The 25,555-nt window shown below is 35.2% G+C and overlaps 1 protein-coding gene across 5 annotated transcripts in view; it reads right to left on the bottom strand.

Moving 5' to 3' along the window:
• The window catches only part of CENPE (centromere protein E), an 85,905-nt gene that overhangs the window by 49,486 nt on the left and 10,864 nt on the right, over positions 1–25,555 (bottom strand). For 4 of the 5 annotated variants that reach the window (XM_025983832.2, XM_072755544.1, XM_072755545.1 and 1 more), the window contains exons 5-18: positions 24,820–24,939; positions 24,320–24,401; positions 24,098–24,165; positions 23,959–24,024; positions 16,605–16,656; positions 14,029–14,116; positions 13,572–13,701; positions 12,909–13,028; positions 11,201–11,359; positions 8,137–8,278; positions 7,210–7,298; positions 5,783–5,950; positions 1,994–2,068; positions 1,647–1,766 (exon numbers count right to left, since the gene is read on the bottom strand). In XM_025983832.2, the coding sequence (XP_025839617.2) occupies positions 1,647–1,766; positions 1,994–2,068; positions 5,783–5,950; positions 7,210–7,298; positions 8,137–8,278; positions 11,201–11,359; positions 12,909–13,028; positions 13,572–13,701; positions 14,029–14,116; positions 16,605–16,656; positions 23,959–24,024; positions 24,098–24,165; positions 24,320–24,401; positions 24,820–24,939 (1,479 nt within the window). The remainder of the gene's footprint in view (positions 1–1,646; positions 1,767–1,993; positions 2,069–5,782; positions 5,951–7,209; positions 7,299–8,136; positions 8,279–11,200; positions 11,360–12,908; positions 13,029–13,571; positions 13,702–14,028; positions 14,117–16,604; positions 16,657–23,958; positions 24,025–24,097; positions 24,166–24,319; positions 24,402–24,819; positions 24,940–25,555) is intronic. The other variant, XM_072755547.1, reaches the window with a different exon arrangement.

Below are 25,555 nucleotides of genomic sequence, written 5' to 3'. Positions count from 1 at the left end.
TAAAAATACTTTAAAACCTCTGATTATATTTTTCCAAATTATACTGTTACATAGACTGAAGAAATTTGCTATTGTTTATAAAAGGTTAACCCACAGGGATGTCTGGGTGGCTCAGTGGTTGAGCATCTGCCTTCAGCTCAGGACGGGATCCCGGGCCCGGGGATTGAGTCCCACATGTCTCTCCCTCCATGTCTCCCTCTATGTCTCTGCCTTTCTCTTTTTCTCTCTCATGAACAAATAAAATCTTTAAAAAACAAAAAGTTAACACACAATGGTTTCCTATGTATTTTTAAGTTATTCTAAAACATGGTAGGTGAGTAGTTCATAGTTAAAATTAAGTACATGAAATCACAAATTAAGACAAAAAATCCAAGAGGCAAACAGGATGAATGGGCAACTCACAGAAAATGCAAATGATCGATAAATACATGAGAAGATACAGTCTCTGAGTGTCATTTTAAGATAATATAACTTTTTATCTTAAATTCAGCTTACGTAAATTCAGCCATCCATGTCCTTGGCAGAGTATTAATGCACAATGAACAAATGAATAAGTTGGATGAATAAAGAGAAAGAAATAACAATTTTTAAAAAGTGGGCAATTCTGCTTGCCACTCTATCAATAGATACTCCAGGATCAGATGAAAGTGCCTTTCTTCCCATGGCCTTACCATAGTAAGATCACTTTCACAATGGATTATTTGTCATTAATAACAGGTAACAGAAGAGTACCAAGAGAAGGTAATAAAAAGTATTCTGAAAAACTCAAATGAAAACAAAAGAACAGAAACTGAAATTCCAGCTAGAATCCGCTGACTTCTTAAGAGAATGTTAAAAATGGGAATCAAACTAATACTTTCTTGAAGTAATGAGGAGGACCAAGAGCAAATAGAACAGAAAGCAAATAGCAAAAATTAACAATTTCACCATGAGATTCAATTTAATGCCATATCTTATACCAACTAAAGTCATCTAGAGCTACAGTTTCTGAAAAATACCAAACTGTTAAAATACTTAAGTTATAGTGAGAATGCATTAATATTAATGAAATTTATAAAACCATGCTCACTCATGATACGTATAGTTCTAGTTATCAATATCAACATAAGTGCTTACCTGGAGATACGGACTACATACTTCTGCATACATTTGCATAAAACAATTAGAAATAAAAATGTTGGAATAATTTTTTTTTAAAGATTTTATTTATTCATGACAGACACAGAGAGAGAGGCAGAGACACAGGCAAAGGGAGAAGCAGGCTCCATGCAGGGAGCCTGATGTGGGACTCGATCCCTGGTCTCCAGGATCACACCTTGGGCTGAAGGTGGCGCTAAACCGCTGGGCCACCGGGGCTGCCCGGAATAACTGATTTTTAATGGAAGCTCATCTTTAACTGACTTATACTCATTCAGAGTGATATCCTCAATTCTCTACAAATGATTCGTTAACCATACAATGGCAATGATACTAATAGTCCCTCTTTCATGGACTTATTGACAAAATTAAATAAAATACAATATGTAAAACAATTACAAGAGTGCCTGACATAGAGCAGGCTCAATATAAGTATTTGCTATAATAATGATGATGGTATACTAGAAATGCTTAACATGACTAAACAACAAAATAAACCTGATTTTTACCGATGAGTAGGACGAGTCTGTTTTAATATCTTCTGACTTTTGAGAGTCTATGTATTTCTGTAGCTTCTTAATCTGGTCTTCCTTTTCTCTAAGCAGCTCTACTTTTGAACTTAGTTCATTCTATAAGAAGTGTGAAACATATTTTATTGGATTTAAATTTTAGGGGATTAAAAAGTTTAAATAGTTGATAGTTTTAAATAAATTTTAATAGTTTAAAGAGTGAAATTTTAAAAAGTTGATATTTAAAAGACAAAATGTTCTATTTTCTGAAATCATGTTCAATTACATATACTGTACATTTTATAGTTCTAGTTCCTTATAATAGAAATACCAACATAAATGCTCACCTCAAGGTCTTGATTATACACTTCTGCATGCTTAACTAAATTCTTTAAGTTGGAAATTTCATGAATTAGTTGCATCTGGAAGAGCATGTGAATAGACAACAGAGCAAACCAACAGTTAATAAAGCAGAAAAAAAAAAAAAGAGAGAGAGAGAGAAAGAAAAAGAAAAAAAAACAAAACTCCCAAAAGACAGCTTTACTCACTGATTCAGAAACACCAAAACAGTAAGAGCACCTCATTATTTGAAGATACAAAACAAACAGAAACACGATAAGCCAAACAAAAAAAATCCCCAAACCTCACAAAACAAGCAAACAAGAAAAAAACCTCAGAATGGCCCAAGTAACAGTTATGTCATCTGTTAATAATGCTATAATGTTAAAAGCAAATTAGTACGCATCCCTTGGAGGGGATAAACTGGTAAGCAAACTTAAAAAAAACAACAACACACTTTTAATAGATTTTGTTTTGGCTAAGTTAAATGCAGTTGTGTATTTATTAATCTTAAAATATTAAGATTTTTTTTTCTTCCCATCAATTATCCATTTAGCTTTAAATGGCATACTTTCTAAGGATTTGTGGTTTAGAATTTAGGTTTGGTTTAGGGTAGTTTCATGTGGTGCCTTTACAATAATATCACCGTTCACTAAAGCTAGATAGGTATAGGACTACCAATTATTACCTTGTTGTTGACTCATTCTACAGAAAATATTGGAATGATGATTTATTGCTCCTATTTTTTTAACTGTGTAAAAGTATAAAAAATACTTAAAGATTTAAGTATTTCTCTTAAAGTTTCCATCAAATATCTGGTGCATTAAATATTTGACACTTTTGTGTCAAAACATGTAAATGACAATTTGCCACAGATAAACATTTTCTCTTAGAATTATGAAATTTTCATAATTCGACGAGTCCTTAAAAAGTAAAGGCAAGGTAGGTGGGGGGTTGGGGTAACTGGGTGATGGGCATTAAGGAGGACAATTGATATAATGAGCATTGGGTGTTATATGCAATTGATGATTAACTGAACTCTATACCTGAAACTAATGATAAACTAAATGTTAATTAATTGAATTTAAATAAGACTAAAAAAAGAAGAAAATAAGTAATGGCAAATTCTAGTAGAATATAAGGGATTTATGAAAATAGCATCTGGTTTAAGTAATATTTTCTGAATGCTAATAATTCAGTCCTAACTATTTTTAGATTCAGAGTAGTGCTAGTGTTAGCATTACCATTTTAGGTCAGCATCATCCAGAAATATGTGAGCCAAATGAGTAAGTGAAGTTTCACTTAATAGGATGAGCCCTGGGTGTTATTATGTTGGCAAATTGAATTTAAATAAAATATCAAAAATAAAATTTTCCTACTGGCCACATTAAAAAAACAGAATTCGTTTTAAAAATCTATTTTAACCTAAAATATCCAACTGATACACACTGATATAAATAAATAACAATATAACAAAATGTTATCATTTGTTCATGTAATCAATATAAAAAAACTAAAGAAATAGCTTACATTCTTTTTTCTATACTTATGTCAATTCAGACTAGCTACACTTCAACCATCACATATGGTTAATGGTTATCAACTGGCAAAATTTCAGACATTTGCATTGGGTATAATTTAAATTGGCTTTGTCTTTTTTCTTTCCTGTTTGTATATTTTGTGCAACAAAATCACATTTACCAATAAAGAACTAAATAATTAGTCTTCATTTTAGAAAATACACATTTAGAAAGAAACCTTATCTTCTCATCTGAAATAATACTTTTAAGTGTTAGTTCTCATTAATGGAGAAAGATTAGCTTTTGTAAAGCTTGGACTGTAACTTCCTAATGAGGTATTATTTAAGATGTTGAGCATAGGAGAAAGTATACGACATGACTGATAGTTAATCGGTTGCTACACTAAGAAAATATTACAGATTTCAGCTATAATTTTCAGCAGCTGAAAGAAAATATTTAACTTAAGACGAAAACCTCCAAGTTGTTAAAATTCTAACATAAATCAAGTTAAATCAGTTTGAGGGTTGGAATTTCTTTTGTTCCCTGAGCTTGATACCTGACCTTGTCTGCCCCTCCTAAAAATTACTATCTAAACATCCTGTATTTCTATATTCCCATTTGAAAATGATACATGGCTCTGGTGATTTATAAGACCATTAGGCAAACCAGGGCAAAGACCACATGTCCTAAGGCTATAATTTGACATTTTATTCCTTTTTGGATAAGCTTTTCCCCAAAATGGGGGTTTAGGAACATATTTTACTGCATACACAGACTTACATTTTTAGTTTAAAATGGAATGGAACTGCCTTTGAACGGAGTAAGCTTTTATTACTTAACATTTTAGGTTACCTTATAAAATCTAGAATTTTAATTGTGTCCAAATAATGATGAAAAGCACTGTTACCCCTTTAAGTGTGGTTAAAAGGAAAAAAAAATCAGGATGTGAGAGTCAAGTCCTATACTCTGTGAGCTTTAGTTTTTATTATTAATTGAATATATAAATCATTTTAAAAACTTAGAAACAGGAAGTAAGCCCTGGGAGATTCTGGAACTTGCTCTCGCTCAAGGCCTTGTATCCCACTCAGATGCAAGGTTGTCTCCAGAGCCATGCTCTTAACCACGACACTAGACCACATCCCTTCTTATGAAACTCAATTTTATTGATTGAAGCCCACGGGTTAATTTACAACAGTTTGTATTTTGTTAACATGCAAATTTTAAAACAAATTAAATGAAACCCTGTGGAGAACACATAGACTGCCTCTTAGAATGGAAATAATACATTTTGCACTGAACTCTTTTTCCTTTAAAAAAAAAAAAAAAAAAAGAGGATGAGAAATGAAGCAATAGAGGAAAAAGCATTGTGTCCCTTTGGGCTAACCTTACAGTAATCTCAGAAGTAGCTGCAAATAAACTCATATTTTAACTACACTAGAACACTGGCTACTACTTGGGGTGGGAGAGGAGAGTCATACATCGCTTTATAGTTTGATAACAGCTATGGACACTTGTTCCAGAGAAATGAATATGCATTCAAAAATTCTGTAAAATAATTCATAATATCTGTAACTTCTAGGTTAAGGACTCTAAGAAGTCTCTTGAATTTCTTGGATAATTTCTAAGTGTCTGAAGTCTGAGGATTTTTGGATTAGGTTTTCTTCACATGAAGCCTAATATTAAATATTTAGAAAATTTAAGTGATCGGTTTCATTTTTTAAAATTTCATTACTAGTATTAGTTACACTAATTTTCACAGTTAACTCTGATATGTTAAAAGACATGAGCAAAATCAGCTTCCCCAGTTATTCCAATAATGTTCTAAATATTTAGGAATATATTTTTTAAAGAAAATGAAATCCATTAATACATGGTATCCATGCATAGAACATTCAGCCAGATAGTAAAATTTCATATTGGTCTCAGTAGGAAATGGTTATACTCTAGACAGTATTTCCAGTGTACTCAACAAATTAACTAATATACAAATTACAAGGAAATCATTTCTTCAAGACAAATCCACCTGTAGGCAGATGCACCAAACCTTCCCAAAGACATTTTAAATTGGTACTTCTTGTGTGAAGTACAAGTGAAACAAATACGATTTAAATACTTTAAAAATAATATAAACAAATTATTTCTTAAATTCTCTAAATTGTGTATACATAGAGAAAATGGTTGGATTCTCCACATATCAACCTTAGAAATAAGTATCTTTCAGAGAATGATCCTTATTTTAAAAGTGTAGTTTTAGTTTCATGTTTCCATATCTCTTACCTCCTGATCTTTTTCTGCTTTTCTTTCTAGAGCCTCAAATTCATCCAAATCATTCTTTTCTTTTAATTTCAATTCCATTTCTTCATGTTCTTGTCTTAGTTGTTCATAGTCCAATACCAGATTATCATAGTTGGCACGAAGTGAATTCAGCTCACTTTCTAAGTTCTCCTATTAGAAACAAAAGCAGATTTTCAAGTCAGAGAGAATTCAAATAATATATTCTTTGTTTCCTTAACTAGAATTTGGATTTGTCAAATATTTTAACCTTAAATCGTGTAGTTAAATTAGGCCATTCTCTTCAATATCTTTCCAATGGTATAGCTTGATCCAGGGTAAAATAAAGGGTGTGCACTTTGTAAACTAGCTTAGAAGACTATTTTGAAAGGGGTATGAAAAAAAGAAAAGATCATGTAAACAAGTGCTCTGCCTGTATCTGACTGTAAAAGTTTTCAGATGTAAGAGGCTGGGGAGCATCCTGGGAAGTCCACTTGACCACAGATCATTAAGCTCCATAGTCATAAAGCTGATAATTTAATTCTCCACCTGTTTGATGCCTGTTTTATTTCTCAGATAGGTCTGAATTTAGAAAGGGAACAGAGGTATTATTTATTGACCTCTAACACTCTAAATGGCTGCTATGTTTTACCATACTCAAAAAGAGGCCTGTTTTTGTTTTGTATACTATTATCAGAAAGTGATAAACTGTAAGTTAAAAAAAAAAAATTAACATCAGGGATTTTCCAAAAACAACACACTTCTGGTGAATGTTTTAGAGATGTAAAAGCACTTTATAATACTCACTTAATTTAAACTAATACAATTGTTAAGTAATGATAATAATTCCTAAGAATCACTGTAATTTTATTCTAAAACGAACATGAAATTTTCTTAAATACATTTATAAAACTATACTGTATTTCTTTGGACATTAGTAGCCTAGAAAGTAAACATGGGCTCTATATCTACCAATGAATTCACTATAGTATTCCTTAAAGTTTTGATAAAACTACATGTACTAATATATTGACTTTTATTTTTCAGTATGATTTGGCAGTATTACGCTTCCCTGATGTGTCATTCTTCTACTATATGCCTGAGAATTTTGACACTTTAAAAGAATCAGCTCTTTTTGTCCTTAGGGATTGTCTAAGGAAAAATAAAAACTTAAAAAATTAAAAATCATAGATACCAAGGTCTGCTGGTAAAGAACTAGACACAAAAGTTTACCTATTGCCATACGTCTGCATTATGAAGTTTTTAGCTTCCTTCTACATATCAGATACCAACTAGGAATACAGTGAATAATTAGAACCAAAACTATTAAAGAAATTAAGTCAGAGCCAGTAATGTACTGCAACATAAACACCAATAAAAAATGAATTTTAAAAAGAGTAAGGGTAATATACTATAACACGCATTTAAGTTACCTGACTTAGTAGCTTTGTTGCTGGATTCCACTCTGTTTCATTTAATGTATCAAAAGTATTACTGAAAACATCAGACTCTGAGCAGAGAGCTATAATTAGGAGAAAGAAATTTATCCATAAACATGTTAATAAATTTTCTTAAAAGTTGAAGACAAAAAAAAAATCTGATCAGAGGTAATAAGCTCCAATTAGCTAACATGTGCTCACAGCATGAATGCCAAAAATGCATTAATAACAAATATGATCATTTATATTACTGTATGAATTAAGATTCTTAGTAAGAATTAGTAATAAAATACTGAATCCATAATACAATATAGGTTAAGTGGACAAATTCTGAATTTGGGAAGTGATCATTTTAAGCAGGTTTTAAAATGCCCCTTAAAAATACTGCTAATGTTGGAGACACATTATTTTGAAACATGCCTGTGTAATGCCAGCCTTTCAAGATTAAACAAAATTTAAGGCAGATGTTATATGGATACTAATTTAACTGGATAATGATTAGTACAAAACCAATGATAAAAATGTCTCATGTAGGGACGTCTGGGTGGCTCAGTGGTTGAGCGCCTCCTTTTGCTCAGGGCATGATCCTGGAGTCCCAGGGTCCAGTCCCACATCAGGCTCCCCACGGGAAGCCTGCTTCTCCCTCTGCCTTGTCTCTGTCTCTCTCTCTGTGCCTCTCATGAATAAATAAAACCTTAAAAAAAAAAAAAAGTCTCATGTGTTTTAACTACAGTGTATCATTCTTAAGAGATGTGAAATCACTTTCTTAAAGTCACTAATTTTTAGCATTATTTCCAATGAAACCACATTTAAAATACATACATTTTATTAAATATGCTTATCACATTAATGGAGTTATAAATAAAGTAATTCTTTACAGGGATGCTTCTGTAATTTAAAAGTAGCTGAAAAAGTACTTACATTCATCAATTTCGCCCATTACAGTTATAGCTGCCTTACGTGTTGTTATATTTGTTGACATATTAAATTCATTTATATAATTTGAGTCCTTCATTTTGTTAATTTTGCCAAGACACCAAGTGACTCTTCGTTTTCTTTTAGCCTAAAAGGGTAGAAATCAAAATTACCTCATGCAGATCTGGGCTCAACTGTTATAAAACATGGGGATTAGTTTACATTTTTGGAAACCATGGATTTGGTAGAATTCTTTTTAAGCCTGGTTTAATATCTTATTAGTCTAAGGACATCCTAAGAAAACACTCAAACTTTTAAAATCAGTGTTTAACCCCATAAAAAAAAAGTGATGAAATTATGATTTAAAAATCATGTTTTATTTGAAAGTTTCCCTACAAACTTTTCTGGGACTTCATTGAAAGGAATGGGCTGACTCAACCCTTTTAAATAATCTAGGGAACCTGCCACTGTCACACCATAGCTACCCAAAGCACTCTGGGGTGTCCAGCTCTCACTGGGAAGGGACAGAGAGTCTACCTGAACTTCCTTCAATGAGTAAATCTTACGCACAGCCTTCAAGATGCCAGTTCTTTTTCAATTCAATAAAGCTAATGCCTGCTCCAGAGCTCCTAACCTCATTGTTCCTTTCTCCCTTGGGACCTCTTGCTCCTTGGTTGTCTATTCATCTGTTATCTTCACCAGCTCCCTCCTAACAGCTTAATGAATGAATGCTCCAGGCCTGTCTGCTTTCGATTTTTTTTAAACTCTTCACTCCTTACTTCTCTCTAGCTACAATTTTCTTTTCATTTTTCTTTTGTGCCCTTTCTCGTCATTTGTCTACTTCCTCATCCTTTTAGGAACACCTTTGTCTTCTGGTCTTTATCCCACTCGGCCAGCTACCCTCACTACTCACTCTCCTTTGCTGATTTTTCCTCCTCTTCTTGTGTTTTTCCAGATTTCACAGCTACCATTCTTCTCTTGTCCTTCTATACGGTACAAGTACTATTTCATCTTATTTGATCCTCTCCACATTCCTTTTACTACATCATTTTCATAGGTGAGCTAATTTATAAATGATCCTTTTCTCTAAGGCCAGTCCCCTCTACTGTGTTTGTGATCCCATCCCTTGGAATCATTCCAACCCTCTGTAAGGTGGCTTTCATACCTAGTACATAACTCAAACTGCTTTGTAAATAAGCTTCTTGTTTCCAAACCCAAAAACATTTTGACTATATTTATCTTAATTAACTTCTCATCAGAATGTGACATTGATGACCACAACCTCTCTGAAATATGCTCTTCCTTTAGTGACCACAATTCACCTGATTTCCTTCTTAACTCTAGAGCTAATCTTGGCTTGTTTTTATCTAAAAAATTGTCTGCCTTTATCTAAAAAACTGTTCTAGGGATCTGGTCTTTCGTCTTCTTTTCACTTTCAGCATGCTCTCAGAACAAGCACAGCCATTACTATGACTTGACTTTGGATCTGCAGTAGCTTATGTCCAAGTTTCGCTCTACGTCACATTGTTCACCTGATTTTCATATATTTGCATTTTCAATGGCCTCAAGTCTTTTTTTTTTTTTCTATTTTTTTATATTATTTATTTATGATAGTCATACAGAGAGAGAGGCAGAGACAAGGCAGAGACATAGGCAGAGGGAGAAGCAGGCTCCATGCACCGGGAGCCTGACGTGGGATTCGATCCCGGGTCTCCAGGATCGCGCCCTGGGCCAAAGGCAGGCGCCAAACCGCTGCGCCACCCAGGGATCCCTCAATGGCCTCAAGTCTTAAACTGAAAATGTCCCAAATAAAACAGCAGCTCCACTGCTCTTATTTGGTGTTCCTTAACAATGAATACTGTTACCAGCTACCCAGCAATGTTTACAAGTCATCCTGTATACCTCTTTTGCCCTTTCCCTGCCCCTCACATCTAAACAATCACAAAGTCCTGTTGGGTCAACCTCCTACATAGCTCTCCAATTTATCCATTTTTTTCCATCTCTAGAGTCACAGTCCTTGTAGAGTCCTAGCCAATCAGATGCACATTGGCAATCACATCTTTCTGAAATATAACTGTGATCATGTTACCATATAAGATTTTTCCTTGCTTTTAGCATAATGTAATATTCAAATCCTTCATTGTGATTTAAAGTCAGACCCTGCCACCAAAATATTTTAAGTCCAAGGAATACATTATGTTGTTTTCACTACTCCAAGCATTTGTACTTGGGGATCTCTCCCTGAAATATTCTTTCCCACACCTTCCATTGGGCTGTTTCCTATTCATCCGTCAGTCAACAAATAGCTCTTGAAATGCCTTCTTTATACCTAGTATGGTGACTTGAACATAATGTCTGCTAATAATTATCTTAAGAGCAACCATGTTTTGAGGATCTGCCCTGTGGAAAGTATGCTGAGCACATTCTATGTATTATTTCATCTAATTCTCACAACAATCCTATGAGGTGGGAATCAAATTATCTTACAGATAAGGAAACTGCAACCAAATGGATTTAAGACATTGCCTAAGGTAGAGTTAGGAATTGACAGCATCAGGATTTAAATCCATGCAGTCAAACTCTAGGCTATCCTTTTAATCATGATACCATCATAGCCAAAAAATATCTACTGGACTAAAAAACCCTAACTAGTCAAAACAAAAAGTACACATACTAGAAGTCAGAATTTTGATCACTGTGATCCATATTCTAGATCAATTTTCCTGAGATTAATATTTCTTTAAACAGAAAATATTACCATATATCCTAGACATCTACGTTTCCAATCATTTGGCCAACTTCGTCAGAATTTCTTAAGTATGTTGTACATAGATTGCTTGTCAATATTTCAGACTTCTTGAATTAAAATCTCTAAATGTAAGCTCAGAGATCAATATTTTTAGTGAACCTCTAGGTTTTGCTGATGCATAGCAAACACACAAAATGTTCCAGGTTTTCTGAATATATTGTATCAAGGGGTTAAGAGATATGTAACTATATAATAAACATATAGGAATACCTATCCTAGTCTCTGTATAACAAGCCTGAGTTGTCATCTTTTAAATTTTACCTTTAATTCCTGATGTGATGTGAGGGAAGAAGAGGTCACCAGCATCCGTGTTAAGTTCTGAATTTTCTCAGTCTGTACTTTTTGAAGTAAATCTTTTTCTTCTAAAAGTTGGGCCAACTGGTCTTTTTCCATTGCCTGGGCCCGAGTCTCTAAGGAAACCTATGGTATGTAATATTAAGTTATGTTAATAATAATTGTAGCTAGATTTTAAATCCTTGAAAGTAGTTTAAAAGAACAGAATATTAAATTCACATGTGGCAGATCTTGGGTGGCTCAGTCGGTTAAGTGTCCGACTCTTGACTTCAGATCAGGTCACGATCTCAGGGTTGTTAGATTGAGCCCCACATCAGGTTTAGTGAAATGAAATATACCCTACCTACAGTTACCATGGTAATTTCTCAAACATATAATGAAGTATAAAATGTATTTTTCCCATGTGAGTATTCTAGATGCCATATATAAGATTGTAACAAGGCTGTTAAAGTAATTCCATTAATTGCCTAAAAATATATAAATAATAGGTACAGAAGTCATAAAAGCAGAGACTTGCAATACCTACAGCAAAAGAACAGATGTTCTCATAAGACTTCCATTTGGCATTTTAGTTCATTTTATATTTTATTTTTTAAAATTTCAGCTCATTTTAAAAAAGATAACTAAAATATAAGATTTTTACAAAATATGAAACCATGATGGTTAAAACAAAGAAATTATGACAAGTGATTATGCTACCATATTAGACGGTTATCTCAGGGTCAGAAGAAGAATTCAAGATAATGTGAAAATACAAAAGACAGTTTTAAGTAACTATATGTGGTCTCTCTTTTTAACCTAATTCCCTATGTATCTGTGATAATTTAGAAAGAATAGCTCTACTTGGTTCATTTGAAAATCTCAAATTCTGCCCTTTGGAAATGAAAAAATCTAAAATAATTTTAAGAAACCTAAAGTTTTCAGTTTATAGTAAATTTTTTTTTTAATTTTTATTTATTTATGATAGTCACAGAGAGATAGAGAGAGAGGCAGAGACACAGGCAGAGGGAGAAGCAGGCTCCATGCACCCGGAGCCCGATGTGGGACTCGATCCCGGGTCTCCAGGATTGCGCCCTGGGCCAAAGGCAGGCGCCAAACCGCTGCGCCACCCAGGGATCCCCAGTTTATAGTAAATTAAACTAAAATTTTTATGAGTTGATTTCTCCTTACTTGAAAGCTGTTTTAAATATAGGTTACAACTGAGGGTTGCTGGAGGGGGGTGGGGTAGGCGGAAGCATGGGGTAACTGGGTGATATAAGGAGCACTGGGTGTTATATATAAGACTGATGAATCACTGAATTCTACCTCTGAAACCAATAATATATTATATGTTAACTGAATTTATTTATTTATTTATGATAGAGAGAAAGAGAGAGGCAGAGACACAGGAGGAGGGAGAAGCAGGCTCCATGCCTCGAGCCCGACGTGGGACTCGATCCCGGGACTCCAGGATCGCGCCCTAGGCCAAAGGCAGGCGCCAAACCACTGAGCCACCCAGGGATCCCCATGTTAATTGAATTTAAATAAAATAAAAAATAAACATATAACCCCCCACCCCAATAAATTTAGGTTATAGATCTCAACTATTAATGAATAATGGATCTCTGGGCATTTGGGCAGATATTAGTTCTCATTCTGTCCCTATTCTTTACTAAAATACTTCATTCATACATACCTCCTCCAACTGTTTCTTAAGATCCATTATTTCTTTTCTGTATCTTTTCAAGAGAGCTTCATCACTTGATACCTCATTAACATAAGGAGTATTCTTCATATACTTGGCAGTGCTTGCAAACTGGGGGAGAAATACAAGACTGTTAAGTGTTCAATATTAAAAAATTAATTAATAATATTTAGGGTTTTTAAATAATTTTTATAAAGTAAGATCAATACTCTTCCTAGGTAGATTAAGATACTTTTGAACATGCAGAGTATTCCATGTCCTTATAATTTACATTGGCTACTAGTCTTCAGAAGAGTGAAGGAAATTATCTTAAAGACAGATGCATGCCAAAAGCGAACCTACAAACATTGGCTTACTGGAATCCCAGTAACTCCAGTGTAAATGCTCCCTCTACTTTGAAGTTTGCTTCTACTTGAAAGTACCTCTCCTTCCTCCAAACTCTATTTATTAATAGTTAATTAATCCAAGGCAATCACATTGGAAGACAGGTCTTATCTTCTAAGACTGTTAAATTGTGAAATTTAGTAGGCAACACATCAGTTTTATTGTAGCTGGTACATTATATCATTAAAAAAAAAGATACCTAATTTTAGTAGGTTATTTTTTCTGTTTAAAGATGATTTCCCCCCACATTGAAATAAAAATTAAACTTACCTGTAGAGTTGTAAGGGTTTCATCAAAAGACACTGGAGTAACCGTGCAGATGATACGTGTTTTTGCATTTCCACCCAAGGAATTCTGGAGAATTCGTGTTAATTTACTATCTCGATAATTTATGAAACCACTTAGTGAGAAAGGAGTTTGGGGAAAAAAATAATAAGAATTTTTATACAACAAAGTGGTTGGTTTTTAATGCAGAATCTTAAATTAGCTACAGTTTAAAAAAATTTCTTTACAGGTTATGTGAAGCAGATCAAAACTAACTAAAAAATATTTAAAATAAAAAATTTAGATCACAGTCATATGTATAACTACGCATGCTCAGATTCACAAAAGCTTTTTTAATACATGGAAGAAATCAGTACATTATTTGATTGCAACTGAAACATTACAATTTTCAACCTCATGAAAGTAAGCATTAATAGGTAAATGTACAATGGAATAAACTTACCCAACTTGTCCATCACTAAGTTTCTTGATTACTTGTCCCAAAATAAATAAACTTCGATTTATATTACAGCCTTCCTTGAGTCGCACACCTGCATTTATTAGGCAAATATGAAAACAAAAATTGACCTCTGTACTAGATGATGAACTTATAAATTATGAGAAGTTAGAAATTAAAGCATTAGATGGTAAAGTATATGCTTTTGATTAGACTGAAACCCCCTTTAATACCACTGCTATAAGGAGTGGTATTATTCCTTATTCCTCCCACCTATTAAGTGGATCAGAAAGGTTATCACCTGAGAGAAAGAACGAAAAGAAATAGATAGCTAAGGCAAAAAAAAAAAAAAAAAAAAAAAAAAAAAAAAATCAGAGGGAAGAAAAGTTCACTTCCAAAAAAAGCCTAGCTCCTCAGTTTAAATCTGTTTGTTCCAAACCTCCACATATAGGCAACTATATGTTTAGCAACCAAATTAATTCCTATAGGCTAAGTTCTTATTTTTAAACTAAGATGCTCTCATGGCTTACGTGTAAACAAACAAAACAAGAAAAACAACACTGAAAAAAAAACTCTCTTCCACTCTAATGTTCCATTTAACCAGTTCCAGTCCTCCTACTGGGAAATCACTTTTGTTAGTGGACTCTTGTAAAGATTCTTAGAAATACAAACTCATATACATTTGTTTCTTCCTATCCTTTTTTACACAAATAGTAGCACAGTATATATGCTAATCTGTACTTTGGGTTTTTTGTTTTAATTTATATATCATATCAGTAAACACTGGTGTTTTTCCTTCCTCTTACCAGCATAAAATTCCACTGTACGGATATATCAGAATTCATTCACTCAGCACTCTATTGAGGGACATGTGGTTTTTCAATCTACCACATACACAAAAAGTACTACAATAAATAGTTTTGGACAGCTATTACTTCACAGGTGAATTATTCACCTACTGCTATAATATGCCAGATATAATATGCTATTTAACATGCCAGATTAAAACACAAATACTCATTTCTTATTCACAGGTTGCAGGATCCACTAGTTTGGTAGACATAGGACATGCTCAATGAGTATCTCTGTTAGGCTGTAGGAAATTAACATAGAAAGGTCTGACATCTTCATAATTTTGAAACTTCCCATCTAAGTATGTTTTTCCATTTATTTTAATATTTGATTATGTCCCTTAGGTCTGCTTTAGAGTTTTATTTTGATCTTGGGTAATTTTTGTTGAGTTTCTACCTAGGTATTAGATCTTCAAGTCATTATTGTAAATGGTGTCTTTCTGTATACTAAATATACTAACTGGTTGTTGTTTGTATTATGAATTATTAATATCTGTATATTAATTTTGTATTCCACTAACTTTCTGAATTTCCTTACTAATTATGAAAATTTAGATGGTTTTCATGGAGCTCTCATAAACTCTGTGGCTATCCAATCCTACCTACTGCATAGTTAAGCTTTTTAATTGATGCTATAGTAGCCTAAAATAGGTAATTTGCCAGATACAGATGCTTTTTTAAAAAATAATATTTTTTATTGGTGTTCAATTTGCCAACATACAGAATAACACCCAGTCACCCCCACCCCACCCTCCTCCCCTTCCATGACCCCTAGTTCGTTTCCCAGAGTTAGGAGTCTTCATGTTCTGTCTCCCTTTCTGATATTTCCCACACATTTCTTCTCCCTTCCCTTATATTCCCTTTCACTATTATATATATTCCCCAAATGAATGAGAACATATAATGTTTGTCCTTCTCCGATCGACTTATTTCACTCAGCATAATACCCTCTAGTTCTGTCCACTTTGAAGCAAATGGTGGGTATTTGTCATTTCTAATGGCTGAGTAATATTCCATTGTATACATAAACCACATCTGCTTTATCCATTCATCTTTCGATGGACACTGAGGCTCCTTCCATAGTTTGGCTATTGTAGACATTGCTGCTATAAACATCGGGGTGCAGGTGTCCCGGCGTTTCATTGCATCTGTATCTTTGGGGTAAATCCCCAACAGTGATACAGATGCTTTTAAATGAACTTTATAAACGTTTTTAACTTTGAGGCACGTGGGTGGCTCAGTTGGTTAAGCATCCGCCTTCAGCTCAGGTCATGATCCCAGGATCCTTAGATTGAGCCCCATGTTGGGCTCCCTGCTCAATGGGGAGTCTAATTCTCCCTCTGGCCCTCCCTGCCCTCCTCTTGTGTGCACGCACTCTCTCTCTCTCTCTCTCTCTCTCTCATATAAATAAATAAAATCTTTAAAAGACATTAAAAAAAAATATTTTGAGAAAGAGAACATGAGAGTGGAGTGGGGGAGAGAAAAATCTCAAGTAGGCTCCACACCCAGCACGAGCTTAACACAGGGCTCATGACCTAAACCGATATCAAGAGTTGGGACATTTAACTGACTAAACCACCCAGGTGCCCTCAGGAGCTACAGTTTATGTTAAAGACTTTCATGACAAAATTACCATTTTTAATAGTTTCTAAAATGCAAGGTAGCACTTTTTTTATTCTGTAAAAGAACAAGATGACATTGAGATCAAATCCATTTATGAGTTTTCATTACCTTCAGCGCCTGTTTGAGCAGCTCTTTCACTGCCTGCAAGATCAACCAAATTCTGTAAGATAGATAAAAATAAAACTTTAGGAAGGGTAACTTAAAATAAAAAAATCCCAATTACTGAAAGAACAATTTAACACATGGTCTATTTGCATATCCCATCTGGAATGCTTATCTTTCATCCCACTGTTTAGGCCTTCCCCTTTCTGAGTCAAACTGATCTGTAAACCTTGTTCCTTCTTTATAACATATCCTCCAAAATGCTGTCAGAATAGGTTCTCCATTTTCTACACAAAGTTCAAAACCTTAGCAGTGAATACGATTCTTTACCCACTGGCACTTTGTTGCTCCAGCCTTAAATCTAGCCAGTACTCACTGTGAATTCTAGCTGACCTACTGCCTATCCCTTAATGTCTTACGTATTTTTTCTATGCTTCTAAAAGCTACCTTTTGCCACCCTCCCCCTTTTTAAAAAGAGTTTATTTATTCATGAGAGACACAGAGAGAAAGAGAGAGACAGAGACATAGGCAGAGGGAGAAGCAGGCTCTATGCAGGGAGAGCCTGATGTGGGACTTGATCCCAGGGACTCCAGGATCACACCCTGGGCGGAAGGCACTTAACTGCTGAGCCACCAGGTGTCCCTTGCCACTCCCTTTGTTTAGTTAGTTCTAATATTCTAGTCTGCCCCTATTCTTTATTCAGTACCAAGACAACTGTTACCTCCTTAGTAAAACTTTTCCACCTTTATCCTTCCTCTCCCACACCTTAAATAAACTTCTCTTTCAATCCTGTACTCCCCAGAGGTCTTTGAAAATACAACTTATTCTTTAGCACTTACTATGTTGAGCTTGTCATTTTTGTCTCCAAATACACTGTAGAGTCTTTAAAAGCACTGGCCTCTCCTTCAGTTCACAAATATTGTTGACAAAGGTTACTGCCTGTTATGCTCCAGGCAGTGTGTTAGGTGCTAGGGATATGGCAGTGAACCAGACAAGTAAGTTCTCAGTATTCACAGAGCTTTTATTCTACATGGGGCCGGATGGGAAGAGGAGGAAGTTGGTGAGAAGTGAGAAAAAGAGATAAGAAACACATCATGGTAAGTGTTTAAGAAAATTTAAATAAAATGCTGAAAGAGGAAAGAGGAAGGTACAGACCAGGTTCTTTAGACATGGCAGTAGGGAAGATCTCCCATTAAGCTACCATCTGGAATGACAGAGAAGAGGAGGCTAGCCGTGCAAAGACCAAGTGAACCATACTCTGGATAGAAAGCATAGCCAGGACACCCAGTCACTAAGCAGAAATGAGCTTGGTGTATTCAAAAAATAGGGCAGTGTGGCAGAGTTGGTGAAGTAAAAATGGGACAATGTAGGGTAAGAGAAATAGGTGGGGGTTGGACTGTGCAGGGCATTGTAAGGAAGAGTAAGAGCTCTGGAATTTCTAAATGTGATGGGAAAGGGTTTAAGCAAGAGAGTGACAAACACATCTTGATTTAACTTTCTGAAGGATAGCCTGTAGCCCCTGGATGGAGAAGAACTGGAGAGGGGCAAGAGTGGCAGCAGGGAGTCTGGTTAGGAGGCTCCTGCAGGAGTCTGAATGACAGGTGATGCAGCCTGGGCCAGGGAAGTAGCAGTGCAGACAGTGAGTGGTGGAGAGATATCTTCTTTATTCTTTCAATCTCAGAGCCGTACTAAGCTCAGAATGTGATGAAAGCTCAGCAAGTATTTTTAATGAATTAAAACAAAGAGATTTAAATTCTCTGTGTGGAGACTTTCAGGATGGGCATTTATTATTTACTTCTGCTTTAGTTATGTACGGTCTCAGACACTACTTTCTCTAAAATACTCAACATCTAATCTTTCTTGTATAGTATCTATATTACAGAAGACCTAGATACGTAATAAAGGAGTAAAATGGTGAGGAAGGCAGCATGAATTAAGAAATAAAGGTGGTAACAAGTATCAGTGTTCAAGGCACCAAGAGACCCAATCTACCTATCAGAGAGCAGCTCACATGGAGTAGAAGGAAGTGAAATTAGGTTGGTTAAGAGTGGTACAGTAAAATAATTCTAGGCAAACTAGAATTCGATATTTAATTAAGATTCTGATTTCTCAAATCTGAAAGTGAAAAAAAATTATTTGATTTGAAAACATTAGGGAAAAAATAATCTGACGTCATCCTATACAAAGCTAAAAAATTTAGACCATGAAGACAGAGAATATTGGAAGAAACAGGAAGGAAGCACCAAAAAAAGAGGGAAATGATAGAGTACATCAAGAAGGAAGGGGAGGTTTACTGATGTGGAAAAAAGGAACATCTGAATAATGTTTATATTCACTATTCAACAAACAAGTATTGAATATAAACTATGTAAAATGTGTTGAGGATATAAATATGCATAAGATATCACTCTTCCCTTCAAGGGATTTATAATCTAAGACACTAGATTTATAATATAAAACATTTTCTTATTATATTTACAAATATACTTGATTAATGTGATTTACTGTTTACCAGTCCCAGCTAGGTTTCTGTTGATATCATAAGTTTCAACTCTATAGGCTAAGACAAAAACAACAACAAAACCAAATGGCCCCCACCCCCATTCCAAGAATACTCTACCTCCTAAATGCAAATGGAAACTCTCCCCAAGAACTCTGGTTAGGAAAAGCCTTTCCATATAAATCATAGGAGATGGCACCCATAACAGAAAGACCCTCTGAATTCTTCCTATGTTTTTTTTTTTTAAAGATTTTTTTAAAATTAATTTTTATTGGTGTTCAATTTACCAACATACAGAAAAACACCCAGTGCTCATCCCGTCAAGTGTCCACCTCAGTGCCCGTCACCCATTCCCCTCCAACACCCGCCCTCCTCCCCTTCCACCAACCCTAGTTCGTTTCCCCGAGTTAGGAGTCTTTATGTTCTGTCTCCCTTCCTGATATTTCCCAACATTTCTTTTCCCTTCCTTTATATTCCCTTTCACTATTATTCATATTCCCCAAATGAATGAGAACATACACTGTTTGTCCTTCTCCGATTGACTTATTTCACTCAGCATAATACCCTCCAGTTCCATCCACGTCGAAGCAAATGGTGGGTATTTGTCGTTTCTAATGGCTGAGTAATATTCCATTGTATACATAGACCACATCTTCTTTATCCATTCATCTTTTGATGGACACCGAGGCTCCTTCCACAGTTTGGTTATTGTGGCCATTGCTGATAGACATCGGGGTGCAGGTGTCCCGACGTTTCATTGCATCTGAATCTTTGGGGTAAATCCCCAGCAGTGCAATTGCTGGGTCGTAGGGCAGGTCTATTTTTAACTCTTTGAGGAACCTCCACACAGTTTTCCAGAGTGGCTGCACCAGTTCACATTCCCACCAACAGTGTAAGAGGGTTCCCTTTTCTCCGCATCCTCTCCAACATTTGTGGTTTCCTGTCTTGTTAATTTTCCCCATTCTCACTGGTGTGAGGTGGTATCTCATTGTGGTTTTGATTTGTATTTCCCTGATGGCAAGTGATGCAGAGCATTTTCTCATGTGCATGTTGGCCATGTCCATGTCTTCCTCTGTGAGATTTCTCTTCATGTCTTTTGCCCATTTCATGATTGGATTGTTTGTTTCTTTGCTGTTGAGTTTAATAAGTTCTTTATAGATCTTGGAAACTAGCCCTTTATCTGATATGTCATTTGCAAATATCTTCTCCCATTCTGTAGGTTGTCTTTTAGTTTTGTTGACTGTATCCTTTGCTGTGCAAAAGCTTCTTATCTTGATGAAGTCCCAATAGTTCATTTTTGCTTTTGTTTCTTTTGCCTTTGTGGATGTATCTTGCAAGAAGTTACTGTGGCCGAGTTCAAAAAGGGTGTTGCCTGTGTTCTCTTCTATGATTTTGATGGACTCTTGTCTCACATTTAGATCTCTCATCCATTTTGAGTTTATCTTTGTGTATGGTGAAAGAGAGTGGTCCAGTTTCATTCTTCTGCATGTGGATGTCCAATTTTCCCAGCACCATTTATTGAAGAGACTGTCTTTCTTCCAATGGATAGTCTTTCCTCCTTTATCGAATATTAGATGACCATACATTTCAGGGTCCACTTCTGGGTTCTCTATTCTGTTCCATTGATCTATGTGTCTGTTTTTGTGCCAGTACCACACTGTCTTGATGACCACAGCTTTGTAGTACAACCTGAAATCTGGCATTGTGATGCCCCCAGCTATGGTTTACTTTTTTAAAATTCCCCTGGCTATTCGGGGTCTTTTCTGATTCCACACAAATCTTAAAATAATTTGTTCTAACTCTCTGAAGAAAGTCCATGGTATTTTGATAGGGATTGCATTAAACGTGTAAATTGCCCTGGGTAACATTGACATTTTTACAATATTAATTCTGCCAATCCATGAGCATGGAATATTTTTCCATCTCTTTGTGTCTTCCTCAATTTCTTTCAGAAGGGTTCTATAGTTTTTAGGGTATAGATCTTTTACCTCTTTGGTTAGGTTTATTCCTAGGTATCTTATGCTTTTGGGTGCAATTGTAAATGGGATTGACTCCTTAATTTCTCTTTCTTCAGTCTCATTGTTAGTGTATAGAAATGCCATTGATTTCTGGGCATTGATTTTGTATCCTGCCACGCTACCAAATTGCTGTATGAGTTCTAGCAATCTTGGAGTGGAGGCTTTTGGGTTTTCTATGTAGAGTATCATGTCATTGGCGAAGAGGGAGAGTTTGACTTCTTCTTTGCCAATTTGAATGCCTTTAATGTCTTTTGTTGTCTGATTGCTGAGGCGAGGACTTCCAGAACTATGTTGAACAGCAGTGGTGAGAGTGGACATCCCTGTCTCGTTCCTGATCTTAGGGGAAAGGCTCCCAGTGCTTCCCCATTGAGAATGATATTTGCTGTGGGCTTTTCATAAATGGCTTTTAAGATGTTGAGGAAAGTTCCCTCTATCCCAACACTCTGAAGGGTTTTGATCAGGAATGGATGCTGTATTTTGTCAAATGCTTTCTCTGCATCTAATGAGAGTATCATATGGTTCTTGGTTTTTCTCTTGCTGATATGATGAATCACATTGATGGTTTTACGAGTGTTGAACCAGCCTTGTGTCCCGGGGATAAATCCTACTTGGTCATGGTGAATAATTTTCTTAATGTGTTGTTGGATCCTATTGGCTAGTATCTTGTTGAGAATTTTTGCATCCATGTTCATCAGGGATATTGGTCTGTAATTCTCCTTTTTGGTGGGGTCTTTGTCTGGTTTCGGAATTAAGGTGATGCTGGCCTCATAGAACGAATTTGGAAGTACTCCATCTCTTTCTATCTTTCCAAACAGCTTTAGTAGAATAGGTATGATTTCTTCTTTAAACGTTTGATAGAATTCCCCTGGGAAGCCATCTGGCCCTGGACTCTTGTGTCTTGGGAGGTTTTTGATGACTGCTTCAATTTCCTCCCTGGTTATTGGACTGTTCAGGTTTTCTATTTCTTCCTGCTCCAGTTTTGGTAGTTTCTGGCTTTCCAGGAATGCGTCCATTTCTTCCAGATTGCCTAATTTATTGGCGTACAGCTGTTCATAATGTTTTTAAAATCGTTTGTATTTCCTTGGTGTTGGTAGTGATCTCTTCTTTCTCATTCATGATTTTATTAATTTGAGTCTTCTCTCTCTTCTTTTTAATAAGGTTGGCTAATGGTTTATCTATCTTATTAATTCTTTCAAAGAACCAACTCCTGGTTCTGTTGATCTGTTCCACAGTTCTTTTGGTCTCGATATCATTTAGTTCTGCTCGAATTTTAATTAACTGTCTTCTTCTGCTGGGGGTGGGGTCTATTTGTTGCTTTTTCTCTAGTTCCTTTATGTGTAAGGTGAGCTTTTGAATTTGAGTTCTTTCCAGTTTTTGAATGGATGCTTGTATTGCGATGTATTTCCCCCTCAGGACTGCTTTTGCTGTGTCCCAAAGATTTTGAACGGTTGTATCTTCATTCTCATTAGTTTCCATGAATCTTTTTAATTCTTCCTTAATTTCCTGATTGACCCTTCATCTTTTAGCAGGATGGTCCTTAACCTCCACGTGTTTGAGGTCCTTCCAAACTTCTTGTTGTGATTTAGTTCTAATTTCAAGGCATTATGGTCTGAGAATATACAGGGGACTATCCCGATCTTTTGGTATCGGTTCAGACCCGATTTGTGACCCAGTATGTGGTCTATTCTGGAGAAAGTTCCATGTGCACTTGAGAAGAATGTGTATTCAGTTGAGTTTGGATGTAAAGTTCTATAGATATCTGTGAAATCCATCTGGTCCAGTGTATCATTTAAAGCTCTTGTTTCTTTGGATATGTTGTGCTTAGAAGACCTATCTAGTATAGAGAGAGCTAGATTGAAGTCACCAAGTATAAGTGTATTATTATCAAAGTATTTCTTCAGTTTGGTTATTAATTGGTTTAAATATTTGGCAGCTCCCACATTCGGGGCATATATATTGAGGAGTGTTAAGTCCTCTTGTTGGATAGATCCTTTGAGTATGAGATAGTGTCCCTCTTCATCTCTCACTATAGTCTTCGGGGTAAATTTTAATTTATCTGATATAAGGATGGCAACCCCTGCTTTCTTTTGAGGACCATTTGAATGGTAAATGGTTCTCCAACCTTTTATTTTCAGGTTGTAGGTGTCCTTCTGTCTAAAATGAGTCTCTTGTAGACAGCAAATAGATGGGTCCTGCTTTTTTATCCAGTCTGAAACCCTGCGCCTTTTGATGGGGTCATTAAGCCCGTTCACGTTCAGAGTTACTATTGATAGATATGAGTTTAGTGTCATCATATCTATTCAGTCCTTGTTTTTGTGGATTGTTCCACTGAACTTCTTCTTAAAAGGGGAATTTTAAGAGTCCCCCTTAAAATTTCTTTCAGAGCTGGTGGAGGTTACATATTCTTTCAGTTCCTGCCTGTCTTGGAAGCTCTTTATCTCTCCTTCCATTTTGAATGAAAGCCTTGCTGGGTAAAGTATTCTTGGTTGCATGTTCTTTTCATTTAGGACCCTGAATAGATCCTGCCAGCCCTTTCTGGCCTGCCAGGTCTCTGTGGAGAGGTCTGCTGTTACCCTAATATTCCTCCCCATAAAAGTCAGGGACTTTTTTTCTCTTGCTGCTTTAAGGATCTTCTCCTTATCTTTGGAATTTGCAAGCTTCATCTTCCTATGTTTTAGCTAGTAATTTCATGTTTATAGATGAAATTAATTAAACTACCAATTTATACATGTTTCTGCCTTCTTAATTCAGTTAACGGTTCTTAGGAAACCAAACATCCAGCAACCAAATTAAATTATGCTTTGACCCATATGGTACAGCATCATGGTCCATCAGTACTTACCAAATGGGACACTTTGACAGATCCGTCACAATTGGAAGGTTCCCCTTTCTCTCTACTTTCCAAAATCTAGACAGAAAAGAAAACTTGTAAAAAACTTAGTGCATTTTTAATTGGAGAGGCCAAACAGAGAGTTACCTACCATCCTAAAAATGGTATGAGAACGACTGCTTCTTTGATTCATTTTTGTAATTCCATAATGTCTGTTCTCTGTAAAAAGCAAATAATGTTTCAGCTGTGTACATAAAATTCCAAAGAACATCAACTTTTTTTTTTTAGAGTGAAAGATGTGATTTGAAACCTAAATACATTTAACTGAATAGTTTTTACAAGTATTTTGGAGAAATATAGTATAAAGTCTTACTTTCTCCCTTTGTGATCCACTTCAAAGCCATATCTGATGTATAAACAACTTCTTCTGTGAGATCAGCCACATACACATTCCTCTGAAACAAGTTTAATTATGAGAAGAGTAGAGAAGAAATTACTAAAAAAGTGTGCCTCTCAAAAAAGGTGTAAACTATTATAGAATTCATTTGTGGAAGTTACAAATGGAAAATATATGAAAGTAACAAGTAAACCTATGATATGTACAATTTATTTCCTATCCCAAAGTACACCATATTCTAACCTGAAATTTCCATCTTGCTCTTTAAGGCACTTATGTCAAAATACCACAGCTGTCAATGTTTAAAAACTATATATATTGCTCATATGCGATCTCTGTAAACACTTAAGAAACAAAAAATAAACCATACAAACAGGAGACAGTTTAAAAACTACAGAACTTAAAGGTAAATGTTCAAGCACAATAATCTCAATAAGCAAGTTTGTTTTTAGAGCCATCTCAACTCTGTTACTCACATTGAAGTCTTCCCGAATTATTAAAGGTTTCATTTTTTGAGTGTCACAGAGTAAGTCTGTAATGGTTTCATTGTATATCTCCATGTAAGACACACGTAAGAGAAATTCCCTATCAGGAAACTAGAAGGAAAAGAAATATGTAAAACATCAGAGATCATCCATTTATGAAAACCTAATATTGAGTATTTATGTGCTAATATTAAATATTGAAATGTTCTGAGAAATTATCTTCGTAAAGAAAACGAACAAAACCTCATTTGATTTTATATAGACAATAAATACAAGAACTTAAAAATATGTTTCAGGAATAATGAATAGTATCAAATTATTAGAAAAGGAGAGTGCTCAGTCCATCTCTCTAAACTCTAAAAATAAAACCCTACCAATGAATGTTCAAATAAGGACATTAAAAATCATTAAAAAAGTAATGAAAAAATAAACCTAAAACCAACTCTTAAAGTAGGTTGCTTATTCTGGTCTTTTCTCTACCTCTACTTTTCTCTGCCCCTTAATAATCACTGGTAGCTAAGCAAAGGCAATGTGGAGCTAACCATTCTGGTAAGATATTCCTGTTCCTCGACACCCACTTCTTGGTGTCATTAGTACTGTTTCAGGATTCAAGGGAAAGAATGAAAGAACTGTAAGCTCTACAAAGTAAGTTTGTGTGGAAAAAAGGAATTCATGTTATACCTTCTTTACCCATAGCTAATGAAGAGATAACCCTAAACCTACTTCC

Source organism: Vulpes vulpes, chromosome 4 (assembly GCF_048418805.1).
Source record: "Vulpes vulpes isolate BD-2025 chromosome 4, VulVul3, whole genome shotgun sequence".
NCBI classification, from domain to species: domain Eukaryota; kingdom Metazoa; phylum Chordata; class Mammalia; order Carnivora; family Canidae; genus Vulpes; species Vulpes vulpes.
This window is presented reverse-complemented; position numbering and strand designations above follow the sequence as displayed.